Source organism: Fukomys damarensis, unplaced genomic scaffold (assembly GCF_012274545.1).
Source record: "Fukomys damarensis isolate Sample0158 unplaced genomic scaffold, DMR_v1.0_HiC HiC_scaffold_11, whole genome shotgun sequence".
Taxonomy (NCBI): domain Eukaryota; kingdom Metazoa; phylum Chordata; class Mammalia; order Rodentia; family Bathyergidae; genus Fukomys; species Fukomys damarensis.
Genome location: NW_022900923.1, coordinates 12,427,348 through 12,446,505, shown reverse-complemented (window position 1 = coordinate 12,446,505; position 19,158 = coordinate 12,427,348). Strand labels below are relative to the sequence as shown.

At 35.8% G+C, this 19,158-nt stretch overlaps 1 protein-coding gene across 4 annotated transcripts in view; it reads left to right on the top strand.

Annotated features, from left to right (window-relative positions):
- Window positions 1–19,158, top strand: part of Smyd3 (SET and MYND domain containing 3) — a 690,610-nt gene that overhangs the window by 135,706 nt on the left and 535,746 nt on the right. The window contains exon 1 of one of the 4 annotated variants that reach the window (XM_010642628.2): window positions 14,713–14,731. The exons of 1 other annotated variant lie outside the window; for it this stretch is intronic. Coding sequence is in view for 1 of the 3 variants with exons in the window: in XM_010642626.2 (XP_010640928.1) it covers window positions 14,814–14,878 (65 nt within the window). In the remaining 2 variants the exon portion in view is untranslated. Of the gene's footprint in view, window positions 1–14,712; window positions 14,732–14,776; window positions 14,879–16,488; window positions 16,532–19,158 lie in introns of those variants that run through there. 2 more of the 4 variants (XM_010642626.2, XM_010642627.3) reach the window with 2 other exon arrangements.

Sequence of the window (19,158 nt, the reverse complement as noted above, 5' to 3'; positions counted from 1 at the left end):
TAATTTTTTCTAACTTTAGTTGCAACTTATACATGAAATGAAACTTAGAAAGTTTTGAGACCAGGCCTAAGAGAAAAATGAATAAACACATTAGGTAGCCTGGGAGAAAAAAGATACCCAAAGGTTAATTATCTGTCAGAGTTTCATATTAAAATATTGCTCCAAGCAAGGTATGGTGCACACCTATAATCCCAGCACATGGGAGGCTAAGTGAGTTTAAGGCTAGCCTGAACTACATAGTGAGACCCTGTCTCAACAAACAAACAAACAAACAAAAATATATATATCCAAAAAAGTATGCTTTATTTTTTGGTTTACCCAGAAGGAAATATATTATTTGACATACATACACTGCGAAAGCAAGTCATACATTTTCCATCCTCCATCTCTTTTTGACACCACCTTTTTGTAGTCATGTTTTCCTATTGAATGCCTACAGGCGCCCTCCACCCTGTGTATACAATCTGACTCTAACTATACACACCATTCCAGGTCATTTACTTTTGTTTAATGCTTTTTTTTTTTGAGACAGGGTCTCACTATATAATTGAGACTGACCTGGAACTCACTATGTAGCCCAGGCTGGTCTTGAACTCACAGTAATCCTCTTGCCTCAGCCTCCCGAGTGCTGGGATTACAGGCATGTGCCACCATGCCCGGCTGTTTAATGCTTTTATATTATATTCTCCTCAGCTGGAGATTCTGCTGTATCTTTCATGTTTTTCTTTATGTTTTGTAGATATGAAGACTAGAATGAAAGAGAACAAACTTTATTTAGTTCTCTTGCAATTGTAGACCAGAGAGCCTAATACTCTGGCCTAATAAGATCAAGGTTTTGCTGAAAGGAGTTAACTCTGTAGATGAACTAGACAGGAATACATGAGAATGAGGACAAGAGGAAAGATGAATAGGAGTAGATGCTGACCCACAGTGACTATGAACAGGTTCATGTCTAGGCATTCCTTTGGGACTGAGCTGAGTACCCTTCACTTGAATTTTTTTTTCCTTTGAGGAGTCAAAAACACTACAGTGTAGTACTATTTCATTCAGCTGATAAGATGAGCTTCAAGTTTTGCTCTTGTTTCTGCCATCATTTTCTCCCATACCTGGTGATAATACATTTGCAGAGTACTCAGTGAGGAATAAGAGCTGGCTGTGGGGGATGGCAGTTCTTTTTTCTGTTTAAAACTAAATGGGCTTTCTTGTAAATGTCAACATTAGTCTGAACTATTTAAGCCATTTGTCATCCACTGGACATTTATAGAACACCGTTAATTGCATAGCCATATACCAGGTGCTGGGGGAAAAAAAGACACAGATCCATCCTTCTATAGAGGGTTGAGGTAAAGAACACATGCATAAACTACTAAATATAGCTCGGTGAAATAGTCCCTCAGTGAGAGAAGATTCCACTATAACTTATTTTAGTTTATCCTATAAATTTAAATATTCAGGGATACCAGATTTTATGGCAGCTGTCTTTTGGAATGACAGATGTACTTTGAAAAATTCACTGTGAATCACATTTTAAAAGCATTTTCTATTTTTACTTGTCATTTTGATTTCAAAATTGTTCCACTAAGGAGAAAATGTAATATTAAAAATATTACACTTGAAGTTTTTATGAATAGCAAGTAATTAAGAAAATAGTAAATGTTTGATATGCTTATATAGTCCAGGAAATACAGTTGTATTTTTATAACTTTATAACTACGTTGACCTTTAATGCTGTTTTCCTTTCCCATGATCACAAAACTTTCTTGAGTATACCTGGTAGTACTTTTATATTGCCACTCTTTTAGTCTAGGTATTTTACTACTCCTGGGCTATACATAATGTTGTTCCCCCTTATCTGTGGATTTGCTTTTTGCATTTTACTTACAGTCACCCACTATCAAAACATATTGAATGGAAAATTCCAGCAATAAAACAATTCATAATAAAAAGAGGGGCCAGGCATGGGGTGCTTACTTACAGTCTCAGCTATTTAGGAAGCTGAGGCAGAAGGATCCCAGCCTGGAAGTTCTACATTCTGTACCATTCTGAGTCGCCTGTGAGAACTCACACCATCCTGCTCCATCTTTCTTGGAATATGAATCGTTCCTTTGTCCAGTGTGTCCACACTGTATAAGCTTCCTGCCCATTAGTCATTTAGTAGCCGTCTGGATTATCAGAGCCACTCTGTGTACTGTAGTGCTCATATCCTTGTATACAGTGGCCCCCAAACACACTGTCAGTGGTAATGCTGGCAATTCAGATGGGCCGAAGAGCAGCTATAAAGTTCTTCAAGTATCATATCATCATAGGAAGAAGAAAGGTGAACGCACTACAGTAAGATATTCTGAGAGTGAGAGTGAAAAATCATGTTCACATAACTCTTATTGTAGTATATCATTATACTTGTTCTATTTTATTGTTATTAACGTTTTGGGTTTTTTTTTGTGCTGCTGATTTAACCACGGCCTTCTGCCTAATAAGTACGTAGTACTGAATTATGCCCTGATTTGATCATTATTATTACTATTCTTGTTGTGTCTTTCATTACCTAATTTATCATAGTTATGTATAAAAGTATAAAAGTAGGAAAAATGTTTTGATAGAGTTTGCTACTATCCATTGTTCTAGGCATCCATGGGGGGTGGTGTCACAGAAACATATACTTTGTGGATGAGGGTGACAGCTATATTAGCAATTTTGACCAGTAATTCTTGCACTCTACTACATGCTTTACTAAAGCCTTAGGGATATTAAGTTTGAAGTATTATATTGGTGAAGTAAATTGTACCTTTTCCAGTTTTTAAAAAAGATTTATGTAAGATGATAGTTACTATTGTTTTGGACTCAGGTTGATGTAAAACAATATTGGTATGCATTATAGTATATGTATATACCTAAGTGTTTTCTAAGCTAAATTTTATAGAGCAGGAGTCTTGATGTTTTGACCATCTTCCAAAAAGTAGCTTTATAACTGCTTTTATTTTGTGCCATGTATTAAATTTTGATCCTTGTACTTTTAAAGATAGTGTAATTTTAAGCTGCAGAGGCTTCATATCTTACATTTGATTCCATTTCAGATAGGCCTTTTTCTTGACCAATCTGAGCTCACTGGTCTTTCATAAGATGAGAATATCTTCAGGGTCTTCTTTTTGTTTTTTTAAGACATGGTCTTACTATATTGCCCAGGTTGACTTCCAACTCCTTGGCCGAAGTGATCCTCCTGCCTCACTCTAAGTAGTTGGGACTACAGCCAGGCACCATCATTCTTGGCCAAGTCTTCTGTTTTAACGTAGTTGCACTTTGTGTGTGGTATGTTACATAAAAAGCATTAATAAGCTTTGTCTCTTTTTTTCTACTCTGGGTTACCAGAGTGTCTTTGATCATTTTAGTGCTGTTCTAGGTTTGATTTATCACCTATACTTGTTAAAATAATTTTAATGAATTACTTAATATTTCCTTTTTTTTACATACAAAAATATTCTAGGTTCCTTTACTCTTCTAAATGTTTTCACCTCTAATACAAAATTAAGCGATTTGATTCCATTGTATTTAAATCTTTTTTCAAGAGACTCCCTATATTAGAGTCTATGGTGACAGAGAAAACTTACTCTCTTCTCTGCTTGCTGTGGAGAAGTATCCAGGGAGTGTGAAGGGAAGGATACTCTGATCTGCATTGCCTGAAAAAGATGAGAGACCTGTGCAAGGAATGGTTAGGATCTGTCCGGGAGAACTTAGTCATTATGTGGAAGGTCTTTTGCCCTCTCTTTCTAAAGAAGTAAAGGTCTACATTCACCTTGGAAGGAAAATAGTTTCCTTTGTCTCAACACATTCTCTCCTCAGACATTAGAATAGAGCTGAACTAATCAGAAGACTGATGTCATATCTTGTTACGTACTTTTGCAGATTGCTTGAGATATGACACTGTTAGGAACATTCAGGTGTTAGCTTTTGTGGTCTTGAATGCCTAGGCTCAAGCCATTCCCCTGCCTCACTCATTTCAGTGCTGGGATTACAGAACTGTCTTGCTGCATTTATGTATACAAATGTTTTTCCCATTATCTGGAATATTACCTTTCATTCTAACCTTTTTTTTTATTCACTCAAGGCACATTTTTACCTACATATTCTTTTGGTCTACTTTCATTGATCTTCTTAAATGAGTTGACTTCTGGAAATTTCCTGTTTCTAGTCTTAAATTTTTCTTAGTTTTTATTATGTATTTTTTACTATGATATTTGCCACTTACATTAGAGTATTTTATGGGCAGCAAAGAGTGCTTTGAAATACAATAATATAAAAATCACCCATGGCTCCTTTCTTTCCTTTCTCTCTCTCTCTCTCTCTCTCTCTCTCTCTCTCTCTCTTTCTTTCATTTTTTCAAGACAAGCTCTCACTATGTAGTTGAGACTGACCTGGAACTCACTATGTAGCCCAGGCTGGTCTCGAACTCACAGCGATCCTCCTGCCTCAGCCTCTCGAGTGCTGGGATTACAGGCATGAGCCACCACTGGCCCCATGGCCCTTCCTTCCCTTCCCCTTCCCCTTCTCTCTTTCTTTCTCTCTCTTTCCTTCCTTCCTTCCTTCCTTCCTTGCTTTTCTTTCTTTCATTCATTCATCAAACTCAGGACCTTGTGCTTGCCTGGCTAGATCCCTGGCCTGCCATGGCTCTTTTCTAATCTGACTCAGTTTCTCACCTATCCTCCCCCTCCCCTCCCCCTCCCTTCTCCTCCCCCACTTCTTCTTCTTCCTCTTCCTCGCCTTCGTCTTTGTCTTCATCTTCATCTTCTCCCTCTCCTGTTATTCCCATCTCTTTCTCTCTCTTTTTATAGCACTGGGTATTGAACCTTGGGCCTTTGCTCTAAGCTATAGCCCTAGACTTTTTTTTTTGTAAAACACAGTCTTGCAAAGTTGCTTAGTTGAGCACGCTGGGCTTAAAACTTGGGATACTCCTTCCTACCTCAGAATACTGTGATTAGAGATGTTTGATTCTACACCTGATTCCTACCCCTCTTTTGCATCTTCTGAATATTGATGGTGAACCTATAGTGTACATGGCACAGTGGCTGCTTGTGCCATTGAAAGCTCTAAAAGGTTCACCATTATTGCTTTAGAACATGCTTTGTTGCCTGGAAAACTTCTGTACCCTCAAGGTTTTTATGAACATTCTTTTCATCTTCTGGCTGAACTAAAATTTGGCCGACTCTTGAAGGGAGTGCTTTCTGTCTTTCTAGGTGGTAGTCATTTTTTTCCTCCCATCCAAGTATCAGCATCTATAGATTAAACTGACAGCTCCTTTCAAACATTCGCCATTATTCTTCCCATTACCTCATGTTCCAGTTATTCCTTAGCATTCATGCCACTCTTTTTCTTCACTACTCTTGGCATCCACTAAGGGTGAACTGAACATCTACCCAACACCTGTCTTTCTGTCCCATTTTTAAATTATTTTTGCCTTTATCTCACTTTTGCTGCTTCTTTCTATTCCTGCATCAAAAATTTATGGCTACCAATGATTATTGCTTCTGATGTTCCAATTTCAAAAGTTTCTGTTAACAACTGTTAACTGTTATATTATCTGTTAACTTCTGTGTTACAGGTATGTAGCACAGTACACATTACCACATAGTGGGAGCTTAGTAAGCATTATCACTATTTTTGATATTCTACTTCCTGCATAGTCCTTGAATGGAAGAACTATATTTTACACATCCCTGTGTCCCCCGCACCTGCCAAAGTTCTGGTACAAAAAAGTTCTTAATGATATTAATAAGTCCAGTAAGAGAAAGAGTAGCAACAATGGGAAGGATGTGACATTCAAAAGAATCTTTAAAAGACAACTAAAATTTGCCTTTTGAAGTATCAGGTAAATTTTACAAAGCATTCAATTAATGACATTTTAAAGATTGTTTTCTTTCTCATTTTCTGAGGGAGAAAATAATATTTTAATTTATTGCTATTGAGATTCTTTTAGCCTAGTCAAGATTGATCAATTACAAATTTCCATCCACTGAGGATTATTATAAATGAGATACAAACCAGGAGATTGCTTTTTAGTGAAATGGGTTAGTTTACTAGAAAAAAGTTAATTATTTTTTCTCTTTAGTGTTTTTTCATATCAGCCTAATGGCTGGAGAGGGTAAGGAGAAAGTTGATATGTTAAAATTTTCTCTGCCTTTTCTATTGTCTCAGTATAAGAATATAATTGTTTAAGGCCAAAGAATTATCTCTGAATCTAGAAAAAAATGTATAAAAATTTTCAATCTATTTGAGTGAGGGTGAGGATGTTGACTTTTCAGAACATATATAGCTCAAAAAAATTTCCCTACACACTAGGTTCATTATTATTGTATTCATACTTAATTTCTTTCAGGCTATGAAATTATTACTATGAAGTTATCAATCCAAGATAATTTTAGTAACTAGCTTCTGCTTTTGTTGTTGCTCTATTTTAATTTAGTACCTTTTTACATTTAAGTATATAAAAGACCTGACAGTAACTGGGAAAAATATTCCAAGTATTAAAAACATTTGAAGTTTTATAAAATTATGAATTTGTAGAGTGGCTCAATTATTTAATATATTAGTATATTTTTTATCCATACTGATATAATTCAAATGGCATCTAGAAACTTTTTTTAAGATTGCCATAAAACCTTAATAATGAAAATGTGTTGAGTAATATTTACTGAATACTTCCTATGAACCAACCGTGTTGCTTTTTGTGTTTTCCTTAACTCTTATTAGAGTCACATAATGTTGTTATAGATTGAGTGTCCCAGACCTGAAATCTTTGAGACCAGAAGAGTTCTAGATTTTGAAATCTTTTGGATTTTACAATATTTGTGTATACTTTACTCATTTAATATCCTTAATATGAGAATGTAAAATGTCCCAGGCAAGTGTTTAGGAAGTCTCAGATTTTGGAGCATTTTAGTTTGGAGTATTTCAGATTTTGGGTTTTTGTGTGAGGGATGTTCAACTTATACAGATATATTCCTTATTTAATAACCAAGTCATGGTCCTGTGATTAGGTCATTAAATGAATTGTTCACCAAGTAGGATTCATCTCAGGGATGCTGGGATGGTTTAACATACACAAATTAATAAATGTAATACATCATATTAACAGAATGAAGGACAAAACAATATGATCATCTCGGTAGATGCAGAAAAAGCATCTGACAAAGTCCAATGCCCATTCATGATAAAAATTTGGTAGAGAATTGGAATAGACATTCTTTTTTTTTCTTTTATTGAGTTTATTGGTACATTTTAGGGATACAGTACAATTATATTCATTATGGGATCTTGTACCTTTACATGACAGGTCTTGGTCCTCATTTTTTTCCCCCTTGTCCGTGCCCTCCCTTCACTCCCTCTTCCCCTCCCCATTTACAAACACTTTATTTCCATTTTTTCATTTTCTCACATTTTTTTCTTTTCCCTTTTTACCTTTTCCCTACCCTTCCCATTTTCCCTACACCTTTAGCCCTTTTGTTCCTATTTCACGTGGTCAATTATCTCATTAGGATCTTACGTACTATTATAGCTTTTCACACCAGAGAAACTATTTGGTATTTACACCTGTGTGACTTATTTATTTCACTTAGGAGTACATCCTCAATATGTATCCATTTATAGACATTCTTTATCTCAATCTAATAAAAGCTATCTATGACAAACCAACAGCCAACATCACATTAAATGGATCAAACTTGAAAGCTTTCACTCTAAAGTCAGGAACAAGATAAGGATATCCACTATCGCCACTCTTGTTCAGTATAGTTCTGGAAACATTAGCCAGAGCAATTAAATAAGAGAAAAAAAATAAAAAGAATAAAGATAGGAAAGACAGAAGTTAAATTATCATTATTTGCAGGTGATGAGATATTCTACATAGAAGACCCCAAAAAGTCCATCAAAAATTTTAGATTTAATAACCAAATTCAGTTACATAGTTGGATATAAATTCAACACTAAAAAATCAGTAGCATTCCTCTACACAGATAACAAACTGAGAGAGAAATTAGGGAAACCAGACCTTTTACAATAGCATTCAACAAAATGAAATACCTAGGAATCATTCTAATGAAGGAAGAAAAAGACTTTTACATTGAAAACTGCAGTTCTCTGAATGAAAAAAGAGACTGAAGAAAATATCAGGAAATGGAAAGATATCCTTTGTTCCTGGTAGGAAGAGCCAATATAGTGGAAATGGCCATACTTCCAAAATTGTTACACAGATTTAATGCAATCCTGATCAAAATACCAACAGCATACCTCACAGAATTAGGGAAAACAATTCTAAAATTCATTTGGAACCAGAAGAGAGCTAGACTAGCAAAAGCAATTCTGGGTAACAAGGCAGGGCAGAGGGCATCACAATCCCTGACTTCAAATTATACCACAAAGCTACTATGATAAAAACAGCATGGAAATGGATACATATTGAAGATATACTCCTAAGTGAAATAAATAAGTCACACATGTGTAAATACCGAATAGTTTCTCTGGTGTGAATAATCTGCAGTAATACAGAAGATCTTAAAAAGATTACTAGCATTGAGAAATGGGAAGAAAGGAGCTAAAGGTGTAGGGAAGGTGGGACAGGTAGGGGAAGGGTAAAAAGGGAAAAGAAAAAAATGTGAGATAATGAAAAGATGGAAATAAAGTGGTTGTAGATGCGGAGGGGAGAAGGGGGTGAGGGGAGGGCAGGGACAAGGGGAAAAAATGAGAACCAAGACTTGTCATGTAGAGGTACAAGATCCCAACAATGAATGTAACTGTACTGTATCCCCAAAATGTACCAATAAACTCAATTAAAGCTGAAAAAAAAAAAAACCCAGCATGGTATTGGGAAAAAAACCCCCAAAACAACAAGAACAAAAAACAAACCTGAGGATCAAGGGAACAGACTATAGGATGCCAAAAGAACTCCAAACACACTCAGTCATCTTATCTTTGACAAAGGAGTCAAACACCTTCACTGGAAGAAAGATAGCCTCTTTAATAATTGGCGCTAGAAAAACTGGCTTTCCACATGCCAAAGACTAAAACTAGACCCATATCTTTCACCATGCACTAAACTAAAATCAAAATGGACCATAGATCTAAATATTGACGCAGAAACACTAAATCTGTTGTAAATGAGAATAGGTAGAAATCTTGAAGACATTGGCATAGGCAAGGGCTTTATGAATAAAACTCCAATTGTGCAGGAAATATCACAAAGAATCAACAACTGGGACCTCATCTTATTAAAAAGCTTTTGCACTGCAAAAGTGAAGAGACAACTCACAGTGTGGGAAATTTTTTTTGCCAGCTATTCTTCAGACAAAGAGCTACTATCTAGACTGTATAAAGAACTGAAAATATCAGACGCCCCAAATTCAAAGATCTAATCCAAAAATGGGCATCTGAAATGAATACACACTCCTTAAAGAAGTAGAAATGGCAAATAAAAATATGAATGTTCAACATCACTTGTCATTCAGGAGATGCAAAAACAGCTCTGAAGTTCCATCTCACTCCATTCTTTTTACTCCATGCTGTCAAGAAATCAACCAATAACAAGCTGGGCTATGAGGAAAAAGAAACCCTTCTCCGCTGTTGGTGAGAGTGTAGACTGGTGCAACCACTATGGAAATCAGTGTGGAGATTTCTCAAAAAAGTAAAACTAGAGGTTCCATTTAACTCAGCTCTTCCCTTTCTTGGTATCTTCCTGAAAGAATTAAAAATATCATACCACAACAATACATGCACACCCATGTCTATAGCTAAATTTTGGAGACAGCCCAGATGTCCATCAGTCAATTAATGGATAAAGAAGATGTGGTGTTTTTTATACAATGGAGTACTACTCTGCCATAGTGAAGGATAAGATTGAGACAGCTCTAGTTAAATGGATGCACCTTGAGACCATACTTTAAGTGAAATAAATTGGACGTATATATTGAAATACTGCATTGTTTCTCTGGTACAAGAAATTTAAAGTGTAAATAAGGACCAAAATATATAATAGATATTGGGAAATGGGAAGAAAATGTTAAAATGGGAAGGGAAACAAGAGAAGGGGGAGGAGGAAGGAAAGGAAGGAAGAGTCAAGGAGAAAAAGACAATAGAAGGAAAAAAATGGAAGCATAGCTTTTGTAAACAAGGAGGGGAAGAGGTTGAAGGGAATGGGAAAAAGCAGCAGGAATATGTATCAGGTGCAGGTGCAAATTCCCTATGATGAAGGTTTTCATATATCTAAAATGTACCAAGAAAATTAGAAAAAAAATGAGTGAATTGAACACTAAATGAGGAATATGTAGTATGTATATTATAATATTTAGAACAAGAAGAATGGTCAAAGGAAGCTCCAACTTGAAGAGTTATTTGCATAGCTGTTATATGCAGTACTAAAATGTATAGCGAAAAAAAATTAGAGTACTGTACAATCAGCAGAAATCACAGTACTGTATAAATAAGTTGTACTATATAGAAAAGACAATGAGGCTCTATAAACAAGATATACAGACTATACATAAAAAGATGGGATGTAAGTAGCATCAGGTTGTCAGTGCACCTCCATTGTAAGTTGAAATAGTCATTAAACAAGGAAGATTTTGTGTTCAGATGTTCCCCCAATGCCTCATGCCATCATAGGTGGGCTTTTTTAGAGATGGCTGGATCTAGAATGTATGATGCTGGTATCAAGTGTGTATGATTAGAAAATTAGTCCACTGATTTTTCAGCCCAGTTCTAGGTAAGAGTAAGGGTGCCTCACTCTGTGTATGAGTGCTACCATCCTTAAGGGTGCATAAACTGGATAAAAATATAAGGGGCAGAAAGAGGGTTGGTGTGGTTGCTTATCACATTTTTGTTGTTGTTGTTGTTATGTTTTTGAGACAGGGTCTCACTATGTAGTTGAGACTGACCTGGAGCTCACCGTGTAGCCCAGGCTGGTCTCAAACTCACAGTGATCCTCCTGCTCAGCCTCCGGAGTGCTGGGATTACAGGCATGTGCCACCACGCCCGGCTTGGTTGCTTATCACTTATAGCTTGCTTGCTTGGTACTTTACTGCCTTCTGCATTCTTAGACTGTTTCTCCTGTGGGATGCTTGTCTGACATGCCACCTTGCCTTGGAGCCAGCTGATTATGCATTGAAACCTCTGAAAACTGTAAAGTAAATAAAATTTTCCTCCTCTAACTTTGGGTGTCAGATATTTTGTCTCAGCAGTGAGAAGTAGTAACTAAGACATCTGTGCTTTTATTTATTCTCACTTTAGTTTAGTGGTTTAGAGAGCTCAAAATGCATATTATCAAATAGCTACTAAGTGGCAAAGTAAAGTGAAATTTCAGGCTGTATGACTTTAGTGTTAATTATTTACCTCCTGTTATAATCTCTTATAGTGCCTAGCTGAGAAATAAATACAGACACAGCCTGAGAGAAATTAATTTACAAAGTATACATTCAAAAAAGGATTGAACTTAGTACAAAATAGAAAATAAACAAATTGTATGAAGAAGTAGTTTACAGAAGAGAAACCATGATTGGTGAATGAACATGAAAAAAGATGTTTACTGCCATTAAATGAATGTTCAATAAAAGGACAGTGAGATAACATTTCACATTCTCAGACTGGCAGTAAGTGAAGTGCCTGACAGTATCAAGAGTTGCTTTAGACAACTTTCATTACACATCTGTGAGAGTGTTATTTTCCTAAAACCACTTTGGAGAACCATTTGTCATACAAAATTTCAAATATTCATTCTGAAAACTCAGCAGTGCTACTTCAAGGAATATGTGTGCTACAGCATTGGAATCAAAGTGGGATCTGAGAACCTCTGGAGATACCTAAGGTCCTCGCAGGGATCTGTTGAAAGGTATTTTTATAATAATAGGTTGATATCGTTTATGTTTTTACTCTCATTCTCTTCTGAGTATACAGTACAGATTCCAGAAATTATAATGCAACAGATTGAAAACAAAAACAGAAATGAGAATGCATCTGCATCTGTTAAGCCAGACATTAAAGAGATTGACAAAAAGGTAAAACAGTGCCACTGTCCTAATTTATTTTCATTTTAGAACATATTTTTCATATTTATTTCAATATGCTTCTATTTCTATTTTTAGAATTTCTATTTTATTTTATGTTATTTATTTATTTATTTGATGCCAGGGATCAAACTCTGGACCTTGTGCTTACAAAGCAGGTGGTAGAACCACTGAGCTAAATCCCTGGCCCAGGTTATTATTTTAAATGAATTATATGTTTTTAAAGTTTCTTGATTTTAATTTCTATTTAATATTAATAGATATAATCGACTCAAATGAAACACTGTTGAGGTCCTTCAGTAACTTTTTAAGTATAGACTGAGACCAAAAAGTTTTGGAAATCATTTGTCTTAGTCCTTTTTCCACCACTAGGATGTAATGAAGGTACTGAAACACGAAGGTAGGATTACTTTATTTGACCTTAGCTGGTGTGTTACTCAGCTCTGTGTCACTGTGATAAAATACCTGAGAGACATTAATTTACAGGAGGAAAAATTTATTTTGGCTCACAGTTTTAGAGGTTTTATTCTATGATTACTTGGCCTGGTTGCTTTTAGGCCTGTGGTGAAGGATCACTTCATGGTGGAACATGTGGCAGAGGAAAGCTTTTCAGCTCATGGCAGCCAGGAAGCAAACAGAGAGCTCACTTTTATAACAAAGCTCCTTCCTCCAAACCTGTTATGCCATGAATCCATAAATGGATTAATTCAGTCATGAGATCAGAGCCCTCATGTTTCAATCATTGAATATTGCTGTGTTGGGGATCAAGCCTTTAACACATGAGCTTTAGGAGTCTTTTCAGACCCAGACCATGACAGTTGGGAACATAGTAAATTTTTTGACTCTCCACACGTGTTCACTACTAGTTGCAAAAGTACTATAATTATTAATTTGAGGGTTAAGAAAAAATTTTAAGAAGTAGGTGGGGTAGTCAGGTTTCCATCACTATATTTTAGATAGTTATAAAGATTAAAGCTTTGTTTTCTTTATAGTTTTGGAGATTTCAGTCCTTGATTGTTTGGTCCTGTTGCTTTGAACACAAGGTGAGGCAGCACATCATGGCAGAGTGTGTGATGAAGCAAAACTGCTCATGTCACCAGTCAGGAAGTAAAGGACAGAGGAAGTGGTGTGGGTCCCAAAAGTCCCCTCAAGGGCAGATATTCAGAACCTCCCACTAGGCCCCACCTGCTAAAGTTTCTACCCATCTCCCAGTAGAAGCATCTTGGGCTCCAAGCCTTTAACACATATACCTTTGGGGCATATTCTTGATCCAAAGTATGGCAACTTTGAATTTGCAAGTATGGAGTCTGTAGTAAGGAGAATTGGATATATTCCCTTTTAAGTCAGTAACCTGAATGGGGTCACCTGGTTTGTTCTTACAGCAGCCAGGAGGCGATAAGATAGTTATGTAGTGTAGTTATTTCCCTGTCTTGGCAACATACCCTCCATGAAATTAAGAGCTATATCTTGACAACACACAGTTCTCTTACTAGGAGAGAATAGTGTGGTTGCTGGGTAAAAGATTGATGGTGTTTGCTGTATGTTTAATAAAGTGGTTGGCATTTTGAAGGGGCTTCATACATTTTTGGTAAAAGAATGAATCAGTGAATGAATGGCAGGTCACTTTCTAGAAGTAGACCAGCTTTGATTTGTTATATCTCATTTGTTAAAGGTAGCTTTGTCTAACCTAAATTTTTCTTTGTATTTATTTTTATTATTTATTTATTTCTGTACTTGGAATTGAACCCTAGGCCTCACACATGCTAAGTACACATTCTATTATTGAACTAGGCTCCTGATCTTGTCCCTAAATTAAAAAAATTAATGTTTTGATTAACTCCAAATCAGTATGTAAGTTAACATAAAAGAATACACAAGTTTTACTTTATTTGGGGTGAATGTTAAGTTTAAGTCAAAGAACATGATTAAACAACACATTAGATGAAGTAGAAACCTCTATTCAGAATGAGGCTAGGTAATAGACATTCCCTTAGCAAGAATTTTTTCTTCCATTGATTGACTGATTTAGAGAGATGTGGCCTTATAATGTAATTCAGACTGGCCTGGAACTCACTGCATAGCCCAGGCTGCCCAGGGACCTGAGACAATTCTCCTGAGCCTCTGGAGTGCTGGGATTACAGTTTTGTACCACTGCATCTGGTTCTTCCTTTTTCTGTTTTTTTTTGGTACTGAGAATTGAACTTGGGTCCTTGTGCTTGCAAGGCAGGCCACCAAACCACTGAGCTAAATCCCTGGCCCTTGGCTCTTCCTTTTAATATCAGTTTCTTTTCTGGAATGGTTGCTTTTTATATTGTGCAGGATATTAAATCCAGAAGTATTAGCCTTTGGTATATAAAATGAAGATAATGATTTCATTATTTTAAGTTGTCAGCTTCTTATATGTTATTAAAATCTAAGAAATATTTTATGACACTGTTTGTAGCAAATAACATTTAAAATAAATTCAATGAATAAACTATATTATACTTTTATAAAACATTATATACTAGCATATAAAAAACTTTTATATACTAATTATATTCTTCAGACACTTGAAGGGATGATTGATTTTAAGGGTGCTAACATCAGCAGTGATTAACCCATTATGAGTTCATAGTTGTCAGAGCTTAGGATGCCTAGGCCTCACACATGCTAGTGGGTGACATGCATGTGGAGACAGTGGGTCATAGGTGAGTACATCTGGTCCATGGCCCCTTGCTCTTGGGGCTTTCCACTGTTTCCCAGATGGCCTGAGTTGAACACTTTGCTCCCATGCTCCTCTATCAAGATGTTTCTGCCTTGGAGTTGGCTGACCAGGGACTGCAACCTCAGAAACTGTGAGCCGCAATCAGACTTTCTTCTTTTAAGTAATGAGTGCTGGGTATTTCGTTCTAGCAGTGGGAAAGCTGACTAATACATTAGTTGTCGTATTTTCTTCTTACTTTGTAGGCTTTTAAAATGTTGCACACTGTATGCTATTCCGTCTTCTGTACCTACTCTAAAAAACTTTCTGTTCCTAAAATTTCAACTAAGTGGAGAAAAACAATATGATTATATGTGATTAAAATAATTCATAAAAGTTCCAAGTGACTTGTAATTATAGTCTTTTCAAAGAATGTCCATATTTCATAACAGGATATTCTCAAACTCAGATGAGTATTTGCTAAGTAGATATATGATGGTGATAGTTGGGGACCATGCCAAGTCTTCCATTGACTGTACCACATAGTCACCATAGGACAACCAAATAAACCAACATAACCCCTTATCGGCTGGGGATTTAGCTCAGTGGTTCCACCGCCTGCCTCACAAGTGCGAGGTCCTGAGTTCGATCCCTGGTACCAAAAAAAGAAAAAAGAAAAAAAATCAAAACAAAACAAAAAATATAATCCCTTATCAGCATATGATGAATCTCTGTATAAGAATAATTAATAATCTATAATTAAACTGGGCATAGTGGCACGTGTTTGTAATTCCAGCATTCTGGGAGGCAAAATTGCAAGTTTTAGTCCTGCTTGGGCAATTTAAAAAATTTTTTTATTTTTCATTTTTTTTGATACTGGGAATTGAACTTGGGACTTTGTGCTTGCAAGGCAGGCAGCAGAACCACTGAGCTAAATCCCTAGCACCCTGCTTTGGCAATTTGGCAACACAGTGAGATCTTGTCTCAAAAAACAAATTAAAAAATGGTCTGGGGATGTAGTTCAATGTGTAGATGATAGGTTTTATCCTTGCTTCCATAACAAATGATATATAATTAATCATAATGTATTGGCATATGTAGCATTTAATTTCATGTTTCTTAAGGACTTTAAAAAATGTTTAAAAAAATTTTTTTCAGTGCTGTGCATCAAACCCAGGGCCTCACACACGATAGGCAAGTGCTCTCTCACTGAGCTACTTCCCCAACTCTGCTTCTTCTTTTAAGATTACTTTTGGACCATGTCAGCATGGTAGTCTTTTTTATAAGCTTTAGTGTAATTTTGTTCTCCAAAAGAAAGAATTAACGATTTGAAATTTCATTATTTACTTTCAAGAGGACTTGAGGCTTCTTCTGGTTAGAAGTTAAAGTGGGCTGTAGTGTAGCTCAGTGGACAAGCACTTGCATAGCATGCATGAGGCTCTGGGTTCAATCACTGGCACCTGAACAAAAAAAGAAAGTTAAACAAAGCAATATACTTAATTGTAAAACAGAAGAGCAAATATTTAAAGTGGGCAGAGGAAGAGGCCTTCAGGCCTCTGAAGGGAATGAATCATTACAGTTAGTGAAATTGGCTTTTGATTTTCTCATAATTGAAGCTAAAATAGAAACATAATACCAGTAAATTTCATTTCCTAACCAGAGGAAGCATGACACATAATTATTCCAGAGTGGCAAAAATTTCCTGGAACTGAATTCAAGTCTTTCTGTTTTCTTTTTTTGCCCCTTTGAAGGCCTGATGAAAATATAGATCAAATACTGTTATACCTTCTACAGAATTTTACCTGAGGTATGTTAATGTTTATAATATTTGTATTAGCAGTACTTACATATATAAATGGTGTTTTGATTTCAGTCTTTGGGCAGAGTCAGTTTTTTTCTTCCTAATATTCTTATTATTATAGATTTCAAGAAGTTTAGGGAAATATAATGCATCTCTTAGATTATCAGACTTGTGTTACTAGATAAGCCTGAGTAAGTTTCTTATTTAGAAACACAAGTAGCATAAGTAGAAAAATTTTCTCCTTTTGTTCACTTGGTCTCAGCTTTCTTTAATCTACTTATGCTCTACCTGGAGAAAAAAATAAGCTGACTGTACTTTAATACCCTTATGTCACCAGTTTTTAGTTATTAGCTATCAAAGTGACCTACAACTTTGTACAACCTTGTAGCAGAACATTGTTAATATAATAAGGAAAGCTTAAATCTATGCTCTTATAAAAATGTTAGTTTAATCCTTAACATGTCACAGATATTACAGTGTAAAGCAAACAGAATGTTAGAAGTTGCAATTGCCTTTTAATATGCCTCCAGGTTTAACAGTCCCCTATGATTTTAATTTCCACAAATGAAACCTTCACAAACCTTTTTACTACTTCAAAGTTAGAACTTCTTGAATAAGAACATTTTAAGGTCAGTCATTCTGATTAAATTAATGATAATATTGCTAGAAATTTCCGTGAATGTAGATTAAGTACTAGAAATTTCCATAAATTTAGCGCAGGATGCTAGCCAAAAATTGAAATTAGAACCAAGTACTGTGGGCATATGTGGATTTCAGAGTGATCCTACTAAATTTTCTGTGTGACTGAATGGAGATGAGCATATTTTAGCACAAGTAGATTTTGCTAGTTTAGCAGCCATTGAAGAGGCATACAAGAAACATTTTCTGACATTGCATAGAAATAGATGAAATTTTCTTGAGCCCTTAAAAAATGCAATTAGCAGCCTCAGTTTTAGCTCTGGGTGTGATAATCTGCTTGTTCACAGGCTTTTTATATGGGCTACGTTAGTAGCCTGCCTAGCAGTTTTATGAGTAGTCATTTATTCCCACATTTTAGAGTAAGAAATTGAGGCTAAGCAAGGTTTTTTGGGTTGCACTATTTGTATGAGTGGGTTTGGCTCGCACATTTTGAACTGTGAACTGCCAAAACTATCTCCTTTCACTTAGAGCAGTGCTACCATCCTGTCCTGTTTACTCTTTATCCATGAGAAAGTGACCTTTCCTTCATCTGAACTTGGGTCCTATGCAGTCTTTGCTGCTTCTCAGAATTGTTTGGTATCGTAGCTCATTTTGCAGGCAGTCCTCCTTGGTTGTCATTGCCTAAAGGCAGTGACTGTCTTACCCCTCAACGGGTGTCCACCCCTACATGGGCCAAGCACCTCACAGTGGCCAATCACTGACACTTGTCAGATTGGCAACTGGAAATTTGGTTCATTGGTTACTGAAGTCTCCAGAGGAATGTTTAGTTTAGGAGACAGGGTGGTAGAAAGGGAAGTACCCAAGTAGGTAATCTGCCTATGCTGACTTTTAACTTGTTCAAAATATTTTGCTGTGCTTTTCCCTAAGTGCCAATTTCAATTTAAATGCTTGTGCTTTTCCTGGGAAGGGTACGTTACAGTGGATCTCAGATTGATTTTCCCTGAAGTATTAACCATCTCATTTTCTTACTTTATACATTAAATGTTAGAAATATGAAATAAAGTGATAGGGAACGTAGGCAGATGAAACCAAACCAATTCTGTTTTCCTGTGTTATGACACTATATTATTTTGACCACATCTGCTGCTTTGTATTAAAAAGTATTTATTTGCTAGTTGGATGGTGGATGTAAATCTGTTTAATTTTGAAAAAGGCCTTTGGGCCCAAACCACTATAATTACTATCTGGGAACAAAAATGAAAAGTCCCTTTACTGTATTGTTTTGAATATTTATGCTAAAGGGAGAGCTTCTGTTTAGCATTTTCCAGCATATTTTATTTTATTAGACAGTAATTGCACTACCCTGGTGGAATAGCATAATTTTAATTGGGATGATCTTTTTTTTTCTAGTGTAGAATTTTGTTTGCTTCAGAAAGTTCCATGGAAAAATGTTCAAATATTTGGCTACATGACATCAGCATTTCTAATGAATTAGAATTCTTAGATTTCAAAGATATTTGCATAAATAAAAATTTTTTAAGGAGGTCTTATTTTTGTGGTATCTTTGTTTTAAAAATGAGATTTATATCTTATTTTTGGCTCTGTGTTGTTAAAATGATGAAGTTTCTTCTTGTTTTTTTTTTTTTTTTAAATTCATTGAGTTTGTTGGTACATTTTTGGTATACATTGTGATCGCATTCATCATTGGGAATTTGTACCTGTACATGATGTTTCTTGATTCTTGTTTTTTCCGCATTCCCCTTCCCTTGCTCCCACCCTTCCACCCCTCCCTATTTACAAAAGCTTTGTTTCCATTTTTTCAAATATGTATTTTTTACCTTCTTTCCTTTCCCCTACTACCCCTTTCCTACTTTCTCTTCCCCTTTGGACCTTTTCTTCCTATTTCACATTATCTATTATACTGGGGTCTATTCTTGAGCTTGGGCATCATAATATTCACTATTCCTTATACGCATTTATTGTTCAAAAGAGCA